We start from the raw sequence: 25469 nt of genomic DNA on the forward strand, positions 1-25469 counted from the left end.
CAGGTCTCACCTGCTCCGCAGACAAATTAGAGCTTCTTTTGTACCCTCTCACGCTTAGGGATATGACAGAAACAAGGCTTATGAAGAAATTAAGATACACACAGGGAATGGCCGAAATATCTCTATAGTCAACCAACTCAAGGTACTGGGCCTTGTAAGTGAGAACAAAGGTACAAATGGAGAAACCATTACCATTAAAAAGTTAGAAGCAAAGGTAACAAACACCCTAGGACTAATAAAATGAATTACTAACAAACACCAGGGTAGAAAGGAAGAAAGTATCATACGGCTGATACAATCTTTTGTAATCAGTCAGATCACATACATAGCAGTCTTCTATAATTGGTTTGCAGCTGAAAAGACCAAAATTAACAACCTGATAAAAAAAGGTGTACAAACTAGCGCTAGGAATTTCCATCGGTACGCGCACAGACCTTTTTCTAAAGCTAGGACTCCACAACACACTGGAGGAACTTAAAGAAGCACAACAAATGTCTCGTGTGGAACGACTAACAAAAACCTCTACTGGACGGAATATATTACGCAAGTTAGGAATGAATTACCACAATCAAAACGTAGAAAAGAGGACGATCACGAGAGAAATTCATGAGAAACTTCTGGCACCTAGTATACCCAAGATCATGCATCCATGTTATAACAAAGGTAGACACTTGAGTTGAGCAGAGCTACGGGTCAGACGACAGAGCGGTCTTCGTAGACGCTGCAGAATACCCAAACAGAAATAGCTACGTTGCGGTAGTCGTAGATCACAACCAACAGCTCGTTACCACCATTTCACCCCGTCGTGGTGGTCTAGTGGCTAAAGTACTCGGCTGCTGACCCGCAGGTCGCGGGTTCGAATCCCGGCTGCGGCGGCTGCATTTCCAATGGAGGCGGAAATGTCGTAGGCCCGTGTGCTCAGATTTGGGTGCACGTTAAAGAACCCCAGGTGGTCGAAATTTCCGGAGCCCTCCACTACGGCGTCTCTCATAATCATATGGTGGTTTTGGGACGTTAAACCCCACATATCAATCAATCAATCAAATCATTACCACCATTTCAGTTAATACTAAATTTTTCGAGACAGCAGAGGAAGTAGCCATTGCACTAGCACTGGTCTCGACGAATACTCAATACATTATTAGTGATTCACAGGCGGCTCTTCGAAATAATGCTAAAAGCCCCGGAGGCGTGGCACATTATGAGTGTTAACGAAGCAAAATTTTCCACTGTAGAAAAGAATGACTGACAACTGCTCTGGTTCCCAGCGCATACAACTGCAGACATTCCTGCAGTCAACCCCAATGAGGTAGCACACTGCGAGGCTCGAGGTCTTACTCGCCGAGCTGAGCAAGGAGTGACTTCTACGGGTCAGGAGAACGTGGAGGAGAAGATATGGAGAGAAAAAGATCGATTGACCACATTCAGTGATATAGCCAAATACTGCCAAATGCAGAGGCGAATTTATCCACCACCTCACTCTAAACTCAACAGAGCAGAGTCTGTTGCTTGGAGGCGATTACAGGCAGAAAGCTACCCCTATCCCGTGAAATTAAGGCCTTTCTACCCTGCCATATACGAGAGTGACACTTGCAAGCTATGCAAGTCTGGTATAGCCATGCTTCAACAAATTTTGTGGGGATGTCGCATATACCAAGATCAAATGGCAGTCTCTTCGGAAGATCTGTGGGTGCGGTGGTACGCCGCGCTTCAAAGCTCAGAAATCGCGGACCGTCCAGCGAGCCCTGGAGGCAGCGCGAGAGCAACAGCTTCAAGCGGCCATCTAGGCGGCCCCAGGCCCAGGCCTTCCTATCGTTGGGTATTCAATAGTTATTTCATCATCATCATCTTAACTCGTCGATGCCACATTGTGCTGGAAAAGGCCTTCAGTTTTTTCAGCAGCATTGGAGACCAGTCAATCAATTTAATGACTACCACGCGACTTCGACGATGCCTTCACAGATAAACATTAAGAAAAAAAAATAATAGCAAAGGTGAGGCAGTGGCAGGTGATGAATGTGTCATCATGACTTTTTGCCGACAACTTGATTGTAGGCACTTGCAGCTATTTGCTGCTCAACTCCACCTCCTATTGCTGTGCGGGTAAGTCGCCACACCAGCGCACTGTGCAAGACCGCTAGTGCGCGTTTCATTACGTTGAAGCAAAAGTAGCTCGCTGACTTGAAGTGTAGCGATCACCAAGAAGCGTCAATGCACTGCTCAGCTGCACCTATTGCTGTTTGGGTCAGTCGAGGCACCAGCGCACCATGCAAGACTGCTAGTGCGTGTTTCATTATGTTGAAGCAAAAGTAGCTCGCTGGCTTTAAGTGTAGCAGTCACCAAGAAGCGCCGATGCACCGATAGCAAGCATATAGTGCTCGTATTATTAGGCAACAACCCAAGCGCTCCATGCATTGTTATGCAGGACTGACTGTCAAGCTTCGCGGATAAGTGCACATTGCCTGCAAAATGCTTCTATTCACTGCATTGCATGAACAGGACAATTGCCGCCCGTGTGCACGGTCTGGAGGGAATCGGGAAGGAAGAATGCACCAACTCCCACAAACGGTATGCTGCAGTGTCGGCAAATGGCCCGGCATTTATAATGAGCCAAGTAGGCGATGCGCTGCATGCAACTAGCCAGGGGTCATCGGCTACATGCGGCAGTACCGCACTTAATGTGAAACGATGTCAGTTCATTGTAAAAGTGGACGCAGGTGACATAGCTTCAAGATGTGAAAAGTCTTAATAAAAATGCATTGTAGAAAAAACTACTTGGTTACTAAATGCACCTTTTTAAAGGCGAATCAGCATAAAATGATCTACTGATATAGTGGTGACTTTTCACAGCAATTTCAAATTCGTTATAAAGGAGTTTGGTTTCATTAACCAAAGAAAGAAGAATTGAGAAATGGTTTGGGTCTGCCAGCAAAAGGACAAACGTCAGCACGGACGAACTGTGCCGACTGATGGAATTCTGTCTCAACACAACATATTTCTCTTTTGGAGGTGAATTCTATATAAACAAGTAATTAGAACTGCAAATAGAGCCGCCATTTCAGCCATGATGATAAACATGATGAAAGAGCATATAAAAAAACAAGCCATGGACAAGTTCATCGAACAACCAAAAACATTTTGGAAATATATGGATGACGTCTTTTGTGTGATCAAGGTGTCTAACATTTTCCTGGTACACCCAAATTCTCTCAAGCTGCCATTGAATTCATCGTGGAATGTGAAAAGAACATTGTTCTTTTTTTCCTAGATGATGTGCTAGTTACACGGTAAAAAATGGGGGAGGGGGGGGACATTTTAGATTCTCCATGTGCTGAAAACCAACGCTCACCGAACGATATCTATACAGTGCAGTCTCAATGATACGAATAGGAAGGGAGCATGCAAAATATTCTCATCATCCCAAACCCTTATGATACCAAAAACAAGTTTAAGCTGATCATGAAAATGAACAAGAGCATTGAGGTCAACTTCTTGCTAAAAAAAACGCCCCTAATTTTTTTTTGAACTTTCCTGCTTTTACAGCCTCTCAATAAAGTGCCACAGTTTTCTGACTCAGGCTGCTGGTGCTATAAGGTGCATTCACACTTGGCATTGAAGTGAGCAACAGCAGCAAAACTTATTAGCAATTCACTCGCTTCGCCGCTTCAGTGGCTGGAAAACCGCGCTGCGAAGTCGACACAATAAAAATTAGTCCTGGAGAATTCAAGCGAAAACGCCAGAGTGGCTCTAAAATCATGTCCGCGTCCATCGGAAATGTTCACATACGTTCTGCCCCTCCTTGAGAATTTATTTTTGAACATTAAAATTCACACCGAGTTATAGTTATGCATGCAAAGCACTGAAAAGAAACAGTTTACACCTTTACAAACGTTTCAGAAGATACGCCAGAAGAAACGACACAAGCGGACGCAGTGGTGGCGACGGGTTCAGCTGGCAGTGCAAAACGAGACACGTTAGGGCACGCCAATTCGCTGCTGCTTTGCCTTCTACTTTCGGTGTTCGCTGAGATCGTAATTCATACCAGGCTCTCGATGAACAAGTCCTTTTTAAGGCCAAAGCATTGGGGTGCTGTGTGCGTAGTTCACGATGACGGCAACGCGATACCGCCATGTTCAATGTACAGCTGGTTGTTAACATCACATGGTTTGAATGCTAGTGCAGTCGATGTAGCCAATGCCGTTGCAGAAAGGGGATCCGCTTTCTGTGGTGGCAGAAATGGTCTCAGATGGATTTTTTCGCGATGGCCTCTCGGCAAGGTTTTCTGGCCGCTTCTGCGGCAGAGAAGTAAGGGAAATTCCAGTGAGTTTCGCCGCATTCACTCTTTCAGAGGCCAAGAGTGAACAGGCCTTCCTTCCACAGACAAGCCGCATTGCATCGCTCACATGCAGCGGTCAATCGTGTGTTCGTATTGTTACGGAAAAAAAGAGACACTGTATCAACGAGGCTGGGGATTAGATGTATTTAAAATCAGCGGAAATGACGTGGCCGGTTCACCAGCAATCGAGCGGAGACAACCCTTCGTCTTCCTCGTCAGGCACACACGCGCGACGCCCCCTAGAATATAATTATGCATGCATGTAGCATAACCCCCGGTGGCACAAGCGCCGTCTCGGCGCATCTAAATGTCAACGTTACTAGGAGAGTTGTAGGGTTTCAAGCACGCAACATGTACACTATCGGTAGCCTGTTGGGCACATGAAGGCGACGGGGTGGGAGGACCCATTTCATATTTTACAGGAGTAACCACACGAAGGACTCGGTATGGACCTGTGCAGCAAGTAAGCAGTTTTTTTGACAAGCCAACTTGACGGGTCGGAGACCAGAGCTGGACCAAAGAACCGGGGGGCGTAAAGTTAAAGGCGTCGTCCGTGATTCCTTTGAGTATGTGGCCCACCTTGTCACTCTCTGTCATTTGCTTGTCCACTTTCCGGCACAACGCGAGTACGTCCTGTATGTACGAGACATATGACTCAGTTGAGGACTGCACACGAGTAGCGAGTTCTTTTTGCGCTTCTATTTGGTGACCGTACGGGTCCCCAAAGATGTCGCGTAGTCTCTCCTTGAAGGTATCCCAGCTGGTGAGCTCAGTGTCATGGGCATCGAACCAGACCCGTGGGGTGCCGTCCAAGTAAAATATTATGTTGGCGAGCATCATGGTAGGATCCCATCGGTGTGTCTGGCTAACACGCTCGTATATACAGAGCCAGTAGTCAATGTCAAGCTCAGGTTGTGCGGAGAATGTTCAAGCTCAGGTTGTGCGGAGGATCATGGGGGGTGAACATCGTCAGGTATGTAGTGGCTGGAGCTACAGATGGAGACGCTGACGGATTGTTGTCATTGATAGCCATGGCTGGAGACTGAACGGTGCGGCCACTGCGAAGCTTCGTGGTGAAGACGGGGAACGTTCCACATCCACCAAACATGTTATGGAAAAGAAGAGATGCTGTATCGACGAGGCTGGGGATTAGATGTATTTAAAACCAGCGGTAATGGCGTGACCGGTTCACTAGCGATCGAGCGGAGACAACCCTTCGTCTTCCTCATCAGGCACACACGCGCATCGCCTCATAGAATATCAATATGCATGCATGTAGCAGTATCATCCATGGTAGCTGAGGAAACCGTTTGTATGACACCGAAGCACGGCGTATTTTATATAATGTAGTCCATCCGAAGCAACCTTGAAATTCGTAGCATCGCGAAATTCCCATAAACCGTAATCGTATTATCGAGATTCTAATGTGTAGTTCAGCACTAACCACCTGACCACCTACGAGGCATTGGTTGTCAAGACACTCACGAACCACGCATAGTCCATCTTCAACTAAAAAAAAAAAGCAAGGAAAAGCAGAAAAAAAATAAGCGCTACTGACCTCCTGAGCAATGGATGCATGAATACAGTCAAACCTCAATATATCGAACACGGATATATCGAATTATTGCCTATATCAAACGGTTCCTATATCACGCGGGAAATCGCATGCATTATTGATTTTTTTTATTTCGAACAAAGTTTTAATTATATAATAGATATATCGAACTCAGCCACCCCAAACCGCCCGCGCTCCATTGACAGGCGGCGAGCTTTCCCACAACTCTCGAAAGTAGGGGTAGAACGGCGGGCGTTTACGAATGCTGCACACATCGGTGGCGCCGAGAGCGCCACTTTAACGTAGCGGCGTACGCGTGCCGCAGCCTTGCGGTAGAGGTTCTTGAATGAGGAAAGTGAAGAGAAAAGCGCGGAGCTGTTATTTTCTTTTAATACGAAGGCACCGACATGGCCTCGCGCAGGGGAAGGGGGATTGGGAGGTAAAGATTGAGGAGGAAAGTATAGGAGGGAAAGGACGCAGACTACTGTCTCGGACGCGGCCCGCGCTGCCGCCGGGAAAGGGAAAGCAGTCAGGCGAGCCGGCATGGGCGCGCCATGTGCGCGCTTTACACACGGACTCACGCCCCAGCCTTGCAGCTTGCAGTCGTTGCAGTCTCTATGGTTTCAACGGCACACTGCGCACTTGTTGCAAGCTCCTCCCCCGTAGCATCGGCACGCATTGGTCGTTGTGCTCGTAGTGTTCGTGCGTTCGGAGTTAGGCCTGTCGCGCGCTGTGGTGCGCGACAGGCCTAACTCTGAACGGCGGAGCTCACGGATGTGTGGCGCGCGACAGGCCTAACTCTGAACGGCGGAGCTCACGGATGTGGAGATTGTCGCCGAAGCTACTGCTGAGCAGCCAAATGAAGACTCTGCCGAGATGGATCCCGCAAGCGCTGATGGTGCCCCGCTCCCGACATCAGCTCAGGTCGTAGCTGCCTTGGCCCTTGTGTGCCGCCACTGCGGCGCGATCGAAGGCACCGGCCTATCACTTATGAATCGGCTGGACTATATTGAGGATGCAGTCATCAAACACGCCATGGCCAACAAAAAGCAGGCTACTCTTTTTCAATATTTTAAACCAACACAATAAATACTATGTTTGAATCTTCAAGTGAGTATTTACTGCACCACGCTTGAACGGTTCGTTGGTTGTTTTCAGCAAGCTGTTGACGCATTTTTTTTCGTGATTTTTTTATATCGAATTTTGGATATATCGAACTATTTCGCGATCGCCGCACCGTTCGATATATCGAGGTTCGACTGTAGCTTTACTTGCCAAGTGTGCCAGCAACATGACGGCCGGGAAAATTCCCCCTGCTTACTCTCTTCTACAAAAGGGGGACTTAAAGGGGCCCTGAAACACTTTCGAACTAGGCGGTCACGAACCATGACGAGCTAGGAGAGACAGACTCACGACTTTAGGAGCTTCGCTCCTAGAAAAATTCCCTGGGCTAGTCTACAAGTTTCCATGCACTGATCGTTTCACTACTTACATCGGCGACACAAAAGAACTTTTCAGAAAGGATACGGCCACACCAAAATGATGTGTGTAGCTTCAATGCTCTACGAAACACTCGCACAGAACAAAGCGAAAAAATCGTCCATCGCATCAACTTCTACAACAGCTGTGAAGACAGCCGGAGGAAAAGGCAATTCTTAGAGTCCCCTGGAAATATTAACCGCTCAACTTGGACCCTGCTGAGTGTCTATGAAACCAGTGGGTAAGACAATGCAGCAACAAGAACGACGGTGGAGAGGGTTACACTGCTAAGAAAAGTTGCTAGGTTCAAAGCCTGCCCGCTAGTCACGTGTGAGGAAGGGACTGGATCGGTCCCAAAACGTCAGGCCAGTTTTTAGTTCTTAGTTGGAGATTTTGTTTTATTTGCACAATTTTTACCCAGCCAGACAGATCTCTGTCGAACCTTTAAACATTTGAGAGCGGCATCAGGCGATGTAGGCTGTTGCTTAACCGTTGTTTTTCTTTTTTTAACAGTACTGACACTAAAATTCTGTATCTTGTTTTTACACTGGTACAAGTAGATAATTACCCATTTCTCATGACTGAAAGCCTCATTCGCTTCAGCATGCCATACTTAATTATTCAGAGATGTTCTTATTGAGTCTACTTGCAGCTCAAGATTTCTTTAACCTGAGCTCAGCGAGCATCTTCATAAAATTTGTATTGGCAAGCTTTTACTGAGCTTTTACTACATGTTTCACCCATTTTCACCAGTCGGTATTCAGTGGTAAACATTTGAGCTGACCACACTTTGGAAGGAGTGAAGCAATGTTCGAAGAAAGTTATGCGGAAACAAAATTATAGTAAATTATAGTAGTAATGGACTTGTTAATAATCTCTATGGCTGCTTGAACTAAAGTCAGTGTGATCACATAATGAGAAGTTTTATTAAAAAAGCCATCTACAAGGAATCAGTGCATTTAACTTACATCTGTATTAGTTGAAAATTCATCCCTTTTAATTGAAGGTTTGACAGTAACCTTCCAATGATAGTCTTCATTCTATGCTATACGGAGGAGCTTGTTTCATTTTTATATGGTACGCAATTGTGTCTATGCAGAGAACCGTGGTACACCTGCTGTGCGACTTCTACCTCATGGAGAGAGTGTGGTTCCCCGGTTTCTGGATGCCATTCATGATGGGAAAGTCCAGTTCGATGTTCTTGGTGTCACTGACCTAGATATTCTATTTCCTCCTGTGGTGAGTCTTCGGCGTATCCATACTGTACACTCATTAATTCATTTCTGTCCTGCTTTTTATCCCTCAAAGTACTACTAGTGTGATATGCTCACTCGTGTAGCTCTTCCGTAGGGATGCAAATGCTGTTTACAAGTGGGTGCTCACAAAGCAGTGATAATGGCATGGACATATATATTATTGTGAGAAATGAGAGCTTATTGTATCTTGTCCAGAGATCAAACAGTTCATTACTGTAAGTTTCTTAAACTCTCTTCATTTTTCTGATGGGTACACATTCATTGAGAGTGCTTGTGTATGTTTACAGGGCATGTCTTGCTTGTGCAGTAGCCATATTTTATGTAACGACATTATCTTTATTTCTCAATTTTTCTTGTTTTTATCATTGTTTTGCAAGTGGCTGGAAGGCTGCTGCACTTTGCTGGCATTAGTATGTCACTTAAAAAATAACTTACAGTCGATTCTGGATACTTTGAACTTCAAGGGGATTGTGAAATAGTTTGATATGTCTATAAATTGAAATACAAAATATGTGTATTCAAAGCCTATAATGCATTGCAGGTCTCATAAAGGTTTTTGGAAATTGTAACAAGCGCTGACATGCTGATTCAGTAAAGAACAAGGTGACAACTTCTTTATTTGCAAGTTACTGGACTGTATCTCACACGGAAGTAGTCAGTAAGCTTGACTTCTAGTTCAAGGCATCTTCAATATCATTGAAGCTTTTCAAATAAGTCACTTCAGCACCTTTCATTGTGCAAAAACATAGGTGAATGACCCTGAATGCCGATATGTTCCGGGGGGGGGGGGGGGGGGGGGAAGGGTGCTACCTTTTTGCTCTGCCGCTGCAAAGTCTGGAGTGTGGTAAAAGGCTGTGTTTATAGCCGCTGTTGACATCGTCATCCCAGCTTGAGTTTTCTTAGCGGCACCAGCGAGCCGCTTAGAGAACTCTTGACATCGATGATGTCGCTTGCTGTATCCCCATTCGGGATGGCACGTAGAAATGATAAGTTCAGGGGTGGAAGTGCTGCGCCAATTGCACCAATCTGACCTATATGGTAATTTGCGCGTGCAACGCCTAATTTAGTCTAGTTTTGTCATCAAACAAGCAACTTGCTTGGGCTACACAAAGGACATAACCGCGTTCATATCAAATTAGTTTGGTCACATTTTATTTTGGTTCATGCATGAATCTTCCTCTATGTTGTAGGAGTGCTGACACCCCCTGTAAAGTTGTTTGCCCCGTGTGGCGCACGTGTCTCACCCCAAAGCCGCATTTCGAGTGACGATCGCCGGCAATTGGTGGTGTTCTATTCGCGTTGAGCACCACTATTGTCATCATCATCATGGGGTAGCGCCGGCAGTGATCCCTGGCAGAAGAGAGCCTTGGTGGCGGGCAAGAGTAGAGCGAGTCTCTTCTGCGCGTGGCGGTTGCCGCGAACGGTTGTTGCGGCAACCGCCGCAACAACCGTTCGCGGCAATCTCGGCGTGGATCCTCGGCGCGAGGCATTGTGGGCCTGCGCGCCAGGGGGCCCACGTGGTAAGTCAAGTGTTGGCGATGCTGCCTTGGGTATTTTATTGTGTGTTTGGTGTGTTACTGTGTTATGTTGTTTGTATTGTCACGGGGTCGTGATGTGGCCGAAGACAGGAGACTTCGTGTTGGGATTTAACTGTTTATTTGGGCGAACCTGTGCCCGGTAAACGGAAAGTCCAATTACAGCAGCAGTCTTGCACATATAGCAGTCTCCGACTGATAGCGGCGAACGGAGCGTCGGCCTTCGATCAACAACTGACAAGCGGTGAAGCGCGTCGGCATTTATACCCTTGCTGTCGAACGTTCTAGCGTTATCGCTGGCGGTGGCGTAGGTTCCAGAACAATCTGTACCGTTCGCACAGTGGGCGTGATCTTATCGAAATGATCTACTACAGTCCGGAACCTTCTCGAAAACTGCAGACGCGGTTTGCGCTGAGAATCGTGTGGTGTTTTCGGACGATAACAAGAACTTGGGAAATGGAACGTGGCATTGCCCCCCCCCCCCCCTGAATAAAGGCATCGTCCCGATGCTTTAACTAAAGATGAAGGTACAACAATAATGCAAGAAAGTACAATGAATAAATTACGATACAACAATAATACAAAAGAAACACTGTTTCAGTTTGTTAACGCGCATGAAACGGCTCGAGGCGCGCGACATGGACGACTTCAGGTCGCGATCGGTGTCGTTGAGAGTTCGTGATGCCGTCGGGGACAACCTCGTAATCAAGTGGTCCGAGACGTCGAACCACCCTGTACGGTCCGAAGTACCGTCGCAGAAGCTTTTCACTTAGTCCACGTCGGCGTATCGGCGTCCACACCCAAACACGTTCACCGGGCTGGTATTCCACGAAGCGTCGTCGAAGATTGTAACGGTGGCTGTCGGTCGTCTGTTGATTCTTGATACGGAGACGCGCAAGTTGTCAGGCTTCTTCGGCGCCTTGAAGGTACTCGCTCACATCGAGGTTTTCTTCGTCGGTGACGTTGGGTAACATGGCATCGAACGTCGTTGCCGGGCTCCTTCCGTAGACCAATTTGTATGGAGATATCTGCGTCGTCTCCTGCACCGCCGTGTTGTATGCGAAGGTCACATACAGAAGAATGGCGTCCCACGTCTTGTTAAGCCGCTCGGTGAGGCCGTTGGTCTGTGGGTGGTACGCTGTCGTCCGGCGATGGTTTGTTTGGCTGTATGCCAAGATCGCTTGAGTTAAGTCGGCAGTGAATGCCGTTCCTCTGTCGGTGATAAGGACCTCCGGGGCGCCGTGACGTAAGACGATATTTTCGACGAAGAACTTAGCTACCTCGGATGCACTGCCTTTTGGCAGGGCTTTTGTCTCGGCGTAGCGGGTGAGGTAGTCGGTAGCTACCACGATCCACTTGTTTCCGAAAGCCGACGTCGGGAACGGCCCCAGTAGGTCCATACCAATCTGCTGGAAAGGTCAGCAAGGTGGATCAATTGGCTGCAGAAGTCCCGCTGGCCTTGTCGGCGGTGTCTTGCGTCGCTGACAGTCCCGGCATTTCCTCACATAACGAGTGACGTTGGTGGTAAGACGTGGCCAGTAGTACCTTTCTTGTATCCTCGCGAGCGTGCGAGAAACACCGAGGTGCCCTGCCGTCGGATCGTCGTGCAGGGCCTGCAGGAGTTCTGGTCGCAGAGCTGAAGGCACCACAAGGAGGTACTTAGCCCGAAGCGGTGAAAAGTTTTTCTTTTGTGGAAGACCGTTTCGTAGAAAGAACCGCGCAAGTGCGCGCTTGAATACCTTCGGGACTTCAACGGTCCTGCCTTCGAGGTATTCTATTATAGCCTTGAGTTCTGGGTCGGCCCGCTGTTGTTCAGCGAAGTCGTCGGTAGTTATCGTTCCCAAGAAGTAGTCGTCATCCGGGTTGTCGGGTAGCGGTTGGTCGACAGGCGCACGAGAGAGACAGTCAGCGTCGGAGTGTTTTTTGCCGGACTTGTAAATGACAGTAATGTCATATTCTTGAAGTCTCAGGCTCCATCGTGCGAGGCGATCTGAAGGGTCCTTCAAGGGGGCAAGCCAACACAAGGCGTGGTGGTCGCTCACAACTTTGAAGGGCCTGCCGTAGAGGTAGGGGCGAAATTTCGACGTAGCCCAGATGATAGCTAGGCACTCCTTTTCTGTTGTGGAATAATTTGCTTCTGCTTTGGATAGTGATCGGCTGGCGTAACTAATAACCCTTTCAAGTCCGTCAGCCCTCTGCACAAGAACGGCGCCAAGACCTACGCTGCTTGCGTCAGTATGTATTTCTGTCTCGGCGAATTTGTCGAAATGGGCAAGTAACGGAGGCGATGTTTAAGCTCCTGGAAAGCGTGTTTCTGTAGCGTTTCCCGCTTGAACTCCACGTCGGCCTTGGTAAGGTTAGTGAGAGGATCGGCGATGCGGGCGAAGTTTTTCACGAACCGCCTATAATAGGCGCACAGGCTCAGAAATCGGCGCACGGCCTTCTTGTCAGTGGGCGGCGGGAAGTCGGCGATGGCGGCTGTTTTCCGTGGATCGGGACGAACTCCAGACTTGCTGATAACGTGCCCCAGAAACAAGAGCTCCTCATACACAAATCTGCACTTTTCTGGCTTCAGTGTGAGTCCGGACGTCTTGATGGCTTTAAGTACAGCTTCAAGGCGCCGAAGATGCTCGTCGAAACTCGAGGAAAACACGACGACGTCGTCCAAGTACATAAGGCAAGTCTGCCACTTCAATCCTGCCAGTACTGTATCCATAACGCGCTGAAAAGTTGCAGGCGCTGAGCAAAGGCCGAAGGGCATCACCTTAAACTCAAAGAGGCCGTCCGGTGTTATAAACGCCGTCTTCTCTCGGTCTCTTTCGTCGACTTCGATTTGCCAATAGCCAGTCTTCAGGTCCATTGACAAAAAGTATTTGGCGTTATGGAGCCGATCAAGTGCGTCGTCTATTCGTGGGAAAGGATACACGTCCTTTTTGGTGATTTTGTTCAGGCGGCGATAATCGACGCAGAAACGTAGGGTCCCATCCTTTTTCTTCACTAACACAACGGGGGATGCCCATGGACTCTTGGACGGCTGGATAATGTCATCCCGCAGCATTTCATCAACTTGTCTCTTCATGGCCTCACGTTCTCGCGTCGAAACCCTGTACGGACTCTGACGGAGTGGTCTGGCATTTTCTTCGGTTATGATGCGATGTTTCGTGATTGGGGTCTGCCAAATTTTCGATGACGACAAAAAGCAATCTTCGTATTGCAGGAGTAGGGCCTTGAGCTGTTCTTGCTTATCGGTCAGAAGTCTGGGATTGACGTCGAAAGCTATTGGAGGGGCTTGGTTCCTCTGAGCAGGTTCCGCAGAATCGGCGAGGGCGAAAGCACCGGTGGCTTCGACAATTTCTTCGATGTATGCGACCGTTGTTCCTTTGTTCACATGTTTGTACTCATTGCTGAAATTCGTGAGCATAACCGTTGCTTTGCCTCCCCGCAGCTCTGCAATTCCTCTTGCGACGCAAATATTTCAGGTGACCAACAGATGCTGACTGCCTTCAACGACGCCTTCCGAGTCAGGTGATTTAGGAGCGCCGACTGAAATAATGACGCTTGAGCGAGGCGGAATGGTGACTTGTTCTTCCAGCACATTCAAGGCATGGTGTCCTGACGGTGTGCGCGGCGGTAGTGCTTTTTCGGTGGAGAACGTTATCGACTTTGTTTTTAGGTTGATGACAGCACCATGGAGGCATAAGAAGTCCATGCCAAGGATGACATCTCTCGAGCAACGCTGTAGGACTGCGAAGTCTGTAGGATAAATACGGCCGTAAGTGGTGACTCTCGCTGTGCAGATTCCTGCAGGCGTTACGAGATGACCTACGGCTGTGCGGATTTCAGGGCCTTTCCAAGCTGTCCTAACTTTCTTTAACTTCACGGCGAACGACTCACTGATGACAGAATAGTCGGCTCCAGTATCGACGAGAGCGGTCACACTGTGGCCGTCGATAAGAACGTCGAGGTTGCTAGTTCGCCGTCTCGCATTACAGTTAGGGCGTGGCGTCGGGTCACGGCTGCGTCGGCTTGTTCCGCTGCTTCCATGTTGCATCGTCAGGCCACCTTCGGTAAGTGAGCTTTCGTCGTCAGGGCTTTGCCTGGTTGGCGTTGTGTTCGGAAAGCTCCGCCGCGGCGGCGTCGTCATCAGAGGATCTTCGGTAGTTCGTCGCACAGCAACTGCACCTCCACGGGTTGCTGCCCTTAGTTTCCCGGATACGGGCTAAGAGACCGGCCCCGCGTTGGGTTGGAGTACTGCCGGGGGTGCGGTGACATGCGGTGGCTGGGCGACGGCGAACGGGAAGGACTTCGTGGTGTCCATTGAGTTCCTGTCAGGTAGTCGGCGATGTCACGTGGCCGTTCCACTGGCTGCGGACGTGGTGCGTCGACGGCGAAGCCACGCAGTCCCATCTGTCGGTACTGGCAACGGCGGTAAGTGTGCCCGGCCTCGCCGCAGTGGTAGCCCAGTGGGCGGTGGTCAGGGGTGCGCCAAACGTCGGTTTTCCTCGGCGCACTGCGCTGGCCCGCTGGCGAACGGTAGGGTGTCGGTGGGGGTGGTGGCGGCGGTGGTGTCTGGCGACAGAAGTGCGATGGGGCGGCGTTTTGGCGTGCACGTGGAGGAGGGGCGTGGCGGCATGCTGCAGCAGCATAGCTCATGACTTGCAGCTGCGGCTCTTGAGGCTGAGGAACGCCCAGCGACTGCTGGATCTCCTGGCGTACGACGTCCGCGATGGATTCCACGTGAGACTGCGCTGAAGGAAGCAATTTTCGCAGCTCCTCTTGCACGATTGCTCGGATCGTCTCACGCAAGTCAGTGGTTCCGAGCGCTTGAATGTCGGCGTAGCTTGTAGACGAGAAGCTACGGTTCTATTGCCGCGTGCTCATCTCGAGCGTCTTCTCTATCATAGATGCTTCTGAAATGAATTCGGCGACCGTCTTAGGCAGGTTTCTGATCTGCCCGGCGAAGAGTTCCTGCTTTAGTCCTCGCATAAGTAGACGCACATTCTTTTCCTCGGACATGTCGGAGTCAGCGTGGCGGAAGAGTTTAATCATATCTTCCGTGAATATCGCCACGTTTTCATTTGGCATCTGTATGCGGGTTTCAAGGAGAGCTGCGGCCTTCTCCTTGCGCACCACACTTGCGAAAGTGGCGAAAAACCTGGCGGGAAAGGCATCCCACGTTGTGAGGCTTCGCTTTTGATTCTCGAACCAGGTCCGAGCAGCATCTTCCAAGGCGAAATACACATGCCGTAGCTTGTCTTCGTCTGTCCAGTCATTGAAGGTGGCGACGCGGTCGAACCTTTCGATCCAGCTTTCCGCGTCTTCCAGTGGTGAACCGCGGAAAGTTGGCGGCTCTTTGGGTTGCCAGAGCAGGAGTGGTGCAGGTAGAACCGGCGTTGACATGGTCGCCGTGGTCGACGTCAACGTCTTGGTTTTCCGAGCCTTGTCCAGTAAAAGCCCGTACTCCGGTGGCAGACCTTGTTGCCTGCGGCTAACTCGCTGCTCGTTGCTGGCGTCGGTGTCTTCACAGCGTGGGCTGGGTTCACGGCTTGACGGAGGCGTCCGGTACATGGAAGAAACAGCACCTCCACCAGATGTCACGGGGTCGTGACGTGGCCGAAGACAGAAGACTTCGTGTTGGGATTTAACTGTTTATTTGGGCGAACCTGTGCCCGGTAAACGGAAAGTCTAATTACAGCAGCAGTCTTGCACAGATAGCAGTCTCCGACTGATAGCGGCGAACGGAGCGTCGGCCTTCGATCAACAACTGACAAGCGGTGAAGCGCGTCGGCATTTATACCCTTGCTGTCGAATGTTCTAGCATTATCGCTGGCGGTGGCGTAGGTTCCAGAACAATCTGTACCGTTCGCACAGTGGGCGTGATGTTATCGAAATGATCTACTACAGTCCGGAGCCTTCTCGAAAACTGCAGGCGCAGTTTGCGCCGAGAATCGTGTGGTGTTTTGGGACGATAACAAAAACTTGGGAAATGGAACGTGGCAGTATGGTAGCCTGTTAATTAAAATTGATGTATCATTTGGCAGACTATATCATCGTTATAAATTAGTTAAATAAATGTATGTGCATTGTTCGGTTTGTACCGACTGTGTATACTGCATCCTTTCACTCTAAGAGTGTGGTGGTGGCGCTCGCTCGCCTCCTCGAGACCCCACAATGTGAATAGAATGTATCAATCTTGTTAAGGTGGTGTTTGTGTTCAAACCTCATTATGCGACTACGTATATGTTTTAACAGCAAAGCTGTTAGTCAAACTTGTGGGGTCTTGAAATGGCGAGCGCCACCACCACGCTCTTGGAGTGAACGGACACAGCATACACGGTCAGTACAAACCAAACAACAACATACATTTATTCAACAAATTTTAGAACGACACTATCGTCCGCCGAATTATTATAACAGCAATCGTGATCAACACGCTAAAACAACGTTCAACAACATGACAAACAAGGCAGTGTCGCTAACGCCTGACTCACCACGTGGGCCCACCGTCGACGACCCGCGGTGCCGTCCACGGCAGACCCACCGCGAGAGACAACTGTTCGCGTGACCGCCCCACGCCAAAAGCGACTCGCTCAACTCTCTCGCCCGCCACCAAGGCTTGCCTTCCGTCAGGGGGTCACCACCGGCGCTACCACTCTACCAACCATGACGATGATAGTGGTGATCACTGCTCGCAAACACGCCATCCATCGCTAGATAGTTGTCATCCCCGAAATATGGCTTCTGTGTGAGACACGTGCACCACGTGGTGCAAATAACTTTACAGAGGGCGTCATTACCCCCACAGACTATAAAAACGGTAGTGGTGTGGCTAAAAAACTCGCTACACCATTGCCGAGCACAGCACATGCTTTGCGATGGAGACCGTCAAACCATATAGACTGAGAAAAATAAGAATCTGTTTCACCGGCGAAGCGATGATTGCAATAGGAACAATTTTTAATGTTCTAATTGATATCCGCTCCTTTTTTTTTTCTATTTTTGTTACCGCACCATTACGTGTGTAAAGCTGCTTTGCGGGAACCGCACCCGTATGACTAGGAACCATCTAGATATCTTAAACCTTCCGATGAGATTACGCGCACAACTCATACATTAGAGTTTGTTCTGGAACTTGTGTGGCCGTTAGCGACAACGCTAGAATCTTCGTTGGCACATGTATAAATGCTGACGCACTTCGCTGCTTAGCAGATTATCGACAGCCAACGCTCTGGTTTGCTGCTGTCGGTCTGCAGCGTGTATTGCTTGTAGAGTGCCATTTCGTTTTCAGGGCACAGGTTCGCCCTAATAACACAGGTTCGCCCAAATAAAAAGTTCGCTCATGAAAACAGCGGCTGGTGCCTTCGTCAACATCACGACCCCATGACAGTAGGAAGGCTGTCAGCTAACTCTTTTGGATCTCACATCGTGACACTTTACAAAACGCTGGTTTAAGAGGGTAAGTACGACCGCTCTAGGGAGAAGTGCTTTTGTCGCACAATCTCATCTCGTTGAGAGCGCACCATGTAGAATGAATTACGAGCCATGCGCTGATGCTTGCTGATAGTGCGCGCCAGCTATCGCAATCACGCCCCTAGAATTAAAGTTCGCAGCTGCTTCTCAAGCAATCCCCTTTTTCTCTTTCGCGTTTTTTCGGGGTCGTTCAAGATGAGCAGTGTGTTTCCTCTCTGCCTGAGTATTCGACGGCAGGTCTAACCATATGGTGGGAGGCTATTAAGCGTGCCCCCCAAACAATGAACATCGGCCGCCTCCTTTAATCTCTGCTTGAGCAGCGTTCAACACCCCAGCTTGTGCAATTTTACCTGCAGGTAGAATTACGATGCGCAGAGACTGTTACCAACTTGTAGCTTACCCAAAACATGGTGGCGGCGACGAAAACCCATTGAGTGACCATATAATTCTTATCGTAATAAAAAATTTTTCACTTCATTGCCAAGCAATGGCGTGGTGAGCGCATTTAAATTTTCTTGCGGTTCTCATGTCATCTGTGGCACTTCAATGACCAGAACATAAGCTTTTACATTTATTTTTATAGAGCTCTATTGGTTTAGTATGAAGATAACGTACTATAGTAGCTGATCTCTAGTTTTGAGTTGCTGTTTATGTTGGATGTGGTGTTTTAATCACATTTTGAACATTGCAACATTTTAACATTAAATTTTTTTCATTCTTCTGAGTTCTAGTAGCTGTCCAGATTGCCGTTTATGTTTTTTCTTTGAGTTGCTGTGCTTTCAGCTTTAATGTTGTAGGGTTTAATATATGTCAATTTGGCTAAGTCTGGTTGCTTCATTAGCATTGCAGGCTTAGTAAAAAACCACTGAATCTTTTTGTTTACGAGAAAGCAAAAATTTTAATTAACAGTGATGTGTGACCAGAGAAATCTGCTCCAAATTTAAATTTTGATGCTCAAAAATACACTTTTTAGTGTTATAGAGCTCCTCCAAAACTTCTTTTTTACTGCTCCAAAGCTACTCCAAAACTACATTATTCCTGCTCCCAAAGCTGCTCCAAAAGTCTGAAGCCCGCTTCCACCCCTTGTAGTGTACACGTATCCCGAAGGAGTACGGCCACTAGCGTGGGTCCGGTCTTAGCGAGCCGCAGGGCACGCGTTAACCGTCGCCGTGGCAAGAATACGATACTGCTCAAGGTCGCAACACTTTATTGTCATTGGCAACACCAAAACGCAGTACAGCTCGTTGCAAAGGCGCGGCGGGAAAGACAATGGGCTTATCCACGCCACGGGCACAAAGTACTACACAGGGTGCCACGAGGACGTCTCCGTGGTAAAGGGGATTCACGGAGACACCGGGACCATGGCCCGTTTGCTCGAGCGAGGGCAAAGGCGCGCGTGTTGGCTTTGGAGGGAGACGGGTCGTCGTAGCTTGGCCACGCACTAGGACACCGTACCGCCCTTTGGCTGAGCGTATGCAAAAAGGCAACAAAAGGTTAGCGTTCGCCTCGGGTGCGAGGTGCCGTCGGAGAAGTCCGACGAGCCCCGAGCAACGGGAGTCGACGGACAGAAAAGGGAATGCGTGACTCACCGTCAGCTGTCCCGGAGAATCTCAGACCCGCTCTCGACGCAAGTGCGCGAAACCTCTCAGGAGACCTTGCGCGCGGCAGCTTAGTTGACTTCCGCTACCAGGTGAGAGGGGTTAAAACGTCACTCCTTGCTCTCCCAGCGCGGCAGACAGCGGAGGAGGGGAGTCATGTTGGGACACGAGAACAGTAGAAAAGGCGGCAAAGCCCGCGCAAAGGCTGCGGGCTAGCCTCAATTCCCACATCCCCCTCTCCTAAATTTGCCCTTTATTGGTCTGCAAAAGGCAGCTAGACGTCACCCATGCAGTTAAAATGACACTGCTATGAGCAACAGCTAACCTCAGTCCAGCCCTGTAACTGCTGCTAAAAAAATTATGACAAAGGACAAAAAACATTAATAAAAAAATAAACACATGACGCTATAAAAGTTATTGCGAAAGGGAGCACAGGAAAGTGGGACTAGTATTCGTGGTGCTTGGGAGGGATAGCGTCCACCGCGCAGAGGCCCACGCGGAAGAGGGTGACACTGTCCGCTAGGTGCAATGCCCGAGTGCGAGGTCAGAGGCACGGAAGGGGGCTATCTGATGGCTTGTTGGGGCCCTTGATTAGCCGCGAGTCCGAAGAACGCCGCTTTGGTGGTTGTTCAGAGGCCCCGCATTTTTGGTTCGATGACAGAGCTGGAACGTTGCGGGAAGCCGGGCCTCTCCAGTGATCAGGGAGGCCGAACCCGAATTGGCTGCGAGGTGCCCTGGCGTTGGCTGGCAGCATATAACTGCTGTCAGCATGCCTCGCGCAGAAGCCATGGTGGAAAAGGCAGCAGGGCTTCTCGTCGACGGCCGAGAACAGAGCACAGCGTCAGTAGGTCAGTGCCTCGAGCACCTCTAGTGTCCACGTCGAAGGGGCAAAGCCACGACACGCACTCTTCGTGGGCACGCACGCACGCACTGCCGACGGCTGCGCGAAAAAAGGCGCAAAGCGTCCTTCGTTCTACTCTCCATGCATAAACGATATTCAAGGTCACAACTCCCTTCGTGGTAGACGAAATAAACACGAAGAAAAAGTAAAACAGAGCAAAATGACTCAATCTCTGGCCAAAAGAAAATACAAATAACACAATATAAGACAAAGAAACATTTTGGGACGTTAAACCCCACATATCAATCAATCAAGACAAAGAAACATACTATACACATGAACACTTAAAAAAAAAAAAAACACTGGCAGCGGACTGGGTGGGGTCAACTTCTTTACGAGAAAAGGCCGTAAAGAAGCTAACCTATTCTGAGGCTAGACAGTAAACTAAGGGCCTTCGGTTGCGGAGAAGTCCGCCGTCCGGCGCGAAATCACAAAGGTGACCGCTTCCTCAGATTATACCGGTGCGGGGTCCGAATGCGGTCCGCCGCTCCGGGTGTGCCCCGTTGCTTGCGCGAAGTGCCGCAGGGCTCTGGCGCGAGCTCGTCAGACCGTGATACAAAGGGTTTCAGGTCTGCGATATGGGCACGGCTGAGTTTTCCCGTATGGGGATATTTCAGCAAGTACGCGAGTGGAGTGCAAGCTTTCTCTACTCGGTACGGACCAAGCCACTTAGGAGCGAGCGAGGTTGAGAACCCCTTACTGGCATCGCTAAGAGCATGGTTACGCTTCAGGACAAGATCGGCCACCTCAAAAACTAGGTCGCGATGCTTGCGGTCATATTGGGCCTTCTGCTGAGCCCTGGCTGACGCCAAACTTTGCCTTGCTTTGCAGATAGCTCGACAAAGCTTGTGCCGAAGTGTGGACTTGAAGCAGAGCAGTCTGCTGGCTTCTCCTTGTCTTCGAGCTGGCATTGAGTAATGCTGGTCACCGGATTTGCTAACTCCCTTCCAAAGTTAGGTGGGCGAGAAACTAGTTGAGCGACTCTCGGATGTTCGAATAGCGAACGCAAGCTCACTCAAATGGTCTGCCCAGTCCTTTTGATTTTCGGCAAAGGCCGCCAACATCGGTTTGAGCGTACGATTGACGCGCTCCGTCAAATTGGACTGGGAATGGTAGAGTGAAGTGGTGCAGTGATCGATTCCGAGGGAACGGCACGTGACACCAAATACCTGAGAGGTGAAATACGAAGCATTGTCCGTGATAAGCCTTTCCGGGAAGCCGAACCGGCAAAACACTTCCTACAGCTTCTAAAGCACCGCTCGTGCTGTCACCTTCCGAAGTGGGAACAATTCCACCCATTTCGAGAAGTGATCAACGACTGCCGTCAGATGGATGAACCCCTGCTTACTTCTGGGAATGGTCCCATTAGATCGCAGGTGGCCACTTGCCACGGACGCTCACTGACAAACGGTTTCATCAGACCGGGAGGTTTGCCACCCCTTGATTTCACCGTTTGACAGACGCGGCAAGAACGGCAATAGCGAAAAATGTCTCGCTTCATGCTGGGCCAGGTCACAACGCGGCTCAGTTTTGCAAAAACTTTCGAGCCACTCAGGTGACTGGCCATGGGTTCGTCGTGAGAGGATGGCAACAGTGCGGCTCTCAGGCTTTTGGGCATAACCACCCTGAAAGGCTAACGTGGTTGCTTGGGCGAGTTGGTATGACATGATTCACATAAAAAACAGCGCCAATAACGAGGGACAAGAAGGAGACAGACAGCGGCAGTGCCGCTGTCTGTCTCCTGTTAAAAGGGTCGATGGACTCGTCATCAGTGGCTATATACTTCAGCAGGAGCCCATCGTGGTCCAGCAAATATGAATCCGCCGGGGACTCAGCAACACACGCTGGTTCGAGCCCCCTATTTGCGCCCGCTGCAGGGCAAGCAGCGTCACGGCGCTCCGTCTCGCCAAGACAGTAGCTATTGGCACCCACTGCAGGACAAGTAGCGTCACGGCGCTCCATCCTTCTGAGACCATCGCACATTTCTTGACAAAAAGGGTCACTTTGCTGGGCCTTCAGAAGCTCTTCTCTGCTGAAAGCGATTCCCATTCTCCCAAAATGGGGGACTCTGGTATCGCGCCCACTCAGGACCGCAGCAACAACCGCTTGAGTCGGCGTCGCGGGTTCGCGCTCGGCCTCATGGCCTTCGGAAAGCTCTCTGGTCGGCCGCTTCGCGGTGCGCCGCTTACATGGTTAGCAGCCAAGGTTTGTCTGCATGGGGACTCGCCCTTCTCTCCGAATGGCGGCGAAGCCGCGATTTCACCTCCGATGCTTGCATGTGCTAAGGTACCGCTAGCGGCTGTCGCACCGGGATCAAGGTCCTCGGCAGACAATGGGGCACGAGATAGCGCGTCAGCTATCAGGTTGGTGCTCCCCTTTCGACACTGTACTGAAAAGTCATAGTGCTGTATCAGAAGAGCCCAGAGCGCCAGCCTGCTGGCAGGTTCACGGAGCCACATCAGCCGGCTTAGTGCGCTGTGATCCGTTTGCACCATGAATTTCGTCCCATCAAGATAGACGTAAAACTTCCGCAGTGCAAACACAATGGCAAGGCACTCCTTTTTGGTCACGAAATAATTTTTCTCTGTAGAGACCAAGGAGCGGCTGGCAAAGGTCAACGACTGCAACACGACATCGTATTCTTGTAGGAGAACAGCTCCTAAACCCAGATCGCTCGCATCAGTTTGTACAACGAACGGTCTGGTCAGGTTGGGGAACTTGAGCTGCACTGTCTCCGCTATGGCATTAGACAGTCGGCAAAAGGCCTCCTGCTGCTCAAGTCCCCGTTGCCACTCAGCAGACTTACCCAAGAGCTTGCTCAAGGGCGCCTGCAGTCGGGCACAGGACGGAACAAAGGAACGGTAAAAGTTTATTATTTCTAAAAAGCGGCGAAGGCCTTGTACGTTCTTGGGCACGGGAAAATCGAGGATAGCTCGAAGTTTCTCCTGATCCGGCTCTATGGAGCCTTCGCCCAGCGTAAACCAGAGTAACTGAACATGGGTCTGCCCTAATTGGACCATAGCGTGATTTATTGTTATCCCGGCGGTCCTCACCCTCTTGAGTACATCGGCAACATGGGCCAAGTTCTTTTCGAAGGTTCGTGAATAAATAACGATGTCGTTGAGGTAGCACATGCAGTATGACCACATTGCTTTCCTGAGGACGCGGTCCATGAGTCATTGAAACGTCACAGGATCATCGCAAAGACCAAAGGGCATACGAGTAAACTCTAGCAACCTTCTGTGAGACATGAACGCAGTCTTACACTGGTCACGGTTAGCCATCCGGACCTGTAGGTAATCTTTAGAGGCGTCAAGCGTGGTAAAGTACCGTGCATCACCCAGGTTACCTACGATGGAGTTTATCGTGAGGAGCAAATAGGCATCCTTACGAGTCACTCCATTCAGATGGTGATAGCCTACGCAATGGTGATGACTGCTATCTTTAGGCTCCAACACAATTGGAGACACCCAGGAGCTAGACGAGCGGCGAATAATGCCAGCCACAAGCATGTCGTCTAGCAACCCATCGATAATCTGCCTTTTGGTGAGACTGACGAGCCTAGGGTTACACTTCAAAGGAAACGCGTCACCAGTTTCGATTACATGGCTCACTGAATCGGTGCAGCCACGTTGATTGGTGAAGAGCTCGTCGTACTTACGTAACAGTGTCGACAGACGAGCCTTTTGTGCATCATCCAACTGAGTCGCGCAGGCGACCAAAGGATGTAGTGCCTCTTCGTGTCATGTCGGTCGATCCACACAAGGGTTTCGAGCCGACGAGCACGGAACGCCAGGGTACGACCCCGAAGTTGGCGCACGACACGGTTCGTGCCACGCAACTCGTTCCCGAAGGGGACTCTGAGAGGGCAAATGCAGGGGCTTGAGCAGGGGCTTGGCCCCGGGCTCTGCATAGGGCATGTTTCCGACGCTTCTGTTGCAAAGGCAACGGTAAGCGCTGGCGGGCTGATGAACGGCTTGAGTTGGCAAAATGGACCATCATGATAGCCGCCATTCGCAATGTCCACAAAAATACCGGTCTTAAGGAGAAAGTCCCGACCGAGAATCACTGGAACATTGAGCCCTGGAAGATGAACAAGACGGCTGCGTCTCATTCAATCTCCCCCTCTGACAGTCAACCTTGCATTCCCGCCGAATGGGCCTCGCCTTTTGCAAGGGCGAATGTCGTTCGGCTGTCCCGCAAGCGCACTTCAAGTGGGACAACACCTGTTCGCCCAACAACGAAGCGCTAGCGCCTGTGTCCAGCAATGCCGAAAATTCACGGCCGGCAATAGTGACCGGAATGAATGGCGCGTGCTTATCAGCAAGAAAAGTGCTTGCCCTGCAAGCAGAGGGAAGAAGCAAAAGTTGGGTCGCTCGTGCATTCACGAACGACCCGGAAACACGTTTTCCTGCCTCGCAGAAGGCCTGGATCCGATGCATTCCCTTGCTATGTGCCCTCGTTCACGGCAGCGGTAACAGCGCACTCCATCACGGTCTGTTTTCCCTGACGGAGCAGCCTCTAGTTGTCGTGATCGGCTCACTACATTATCGCAGGATACGTTCCTGCGAGCCTCACCTCCCACATTACGTTGGGTCGGAAAGCGTCCCTGTGTGGAGGTTTCAGGTGGAGCAGCGCAGGCTGCTCGCCTTTCATGCGTAAAGTGATCAAGAGCGCGATCGCTCAACTCCCACGCAGAGGCGGTGCCGCGAGGCTGTTGCCGATGGGGAAGGGTCATGGCCCTTCTCCAAGCGCAGCGCGGCTCAAGGGCATCGCTGACTGGCGGCGGCGGGCAATAGGCACGCGCGGCAAGAATGTCGTCTTCAATGCGCTTCGCCTCAGCGGCCAACTCCTCCAAGTCACTGAAGCGGCCGCCGCGCAGGTATGCCGAAAAAGTCGGTTGTGCCTGCCGTATCACCCGTTCGACGCGCTCCTCATTCGAGGCTCGGGGGCTCAGCGACAGAAATAAGTTCATCCATCGCACGTACAATACTCCTGTAAAGACTTGTCAGGAGGGTCTTTTGTACGGAGCTCGAGCTCTCGCCGCATCCTATTTTTGTAGTCAGTGGGTAGGAATTCGCGCAAAACCCCGCACGAAACTCTTCACGTTAACCTGTAATCCGATACCATCTCGCTGCCGTGTCAGTCAATGCAACTGGAACAACACATTCGAGCACCACCTGATCATCCAAAGCCATTGCTCTGTAATAACGGGACAGAGAGTCGCGGTAATCTTGGGCGATGAGCAGATCACCGTATCCGCTGTAGGTTGGCACGGGCAACATAACAGCGGGGTGACCGCTTTTCGGACCAGCTGAAAGTGTTTGCACAGCTCCTGA

General features: G+C 50.1%; 1 protein-coding gene across 3 annotated transcripts in view; it reads left to right on the plus strand.

Annotated features, from left to right (window-relative positions):
- LOC119175804 (regulator of G protein signaling family member locomotion defects) overlaps positions 1 to 25469 on the plus strand; it is a 140499-nt gene that overhangs the window by 70863 nt on the left and 44167 nt on the right. For all 3 annotated transcript variants that reach the window (XM_037426785.2, XM_037426786.2, XM_075876214.1), the window contains exon 13: positions 8470 to 8609. In XM_037426785.2, the coding sequence (XP_037282682.1) occupies positions 8470 to 8609 (140 nt within the window). The remainder of the gene's footprint in view (positions 1 to 8469; positions 8610 to 25469) is intronic.

The sequence above is a fragment of the Rhipicephalus microplus genome, chromosome X (assembly GCF_043290135.1).
Source record: "Rhipicephalus microplus isolate Deutch F79 chromosome X, USDA_Rmic, whole genome shotgun sequence".
Lineage (NCBI taxonomy): Eukaryota > Metazoa > Arthropoda > Arachnida > Ixodida > Ixodidae > Rhipicephalus > Rhipicephalus microplus.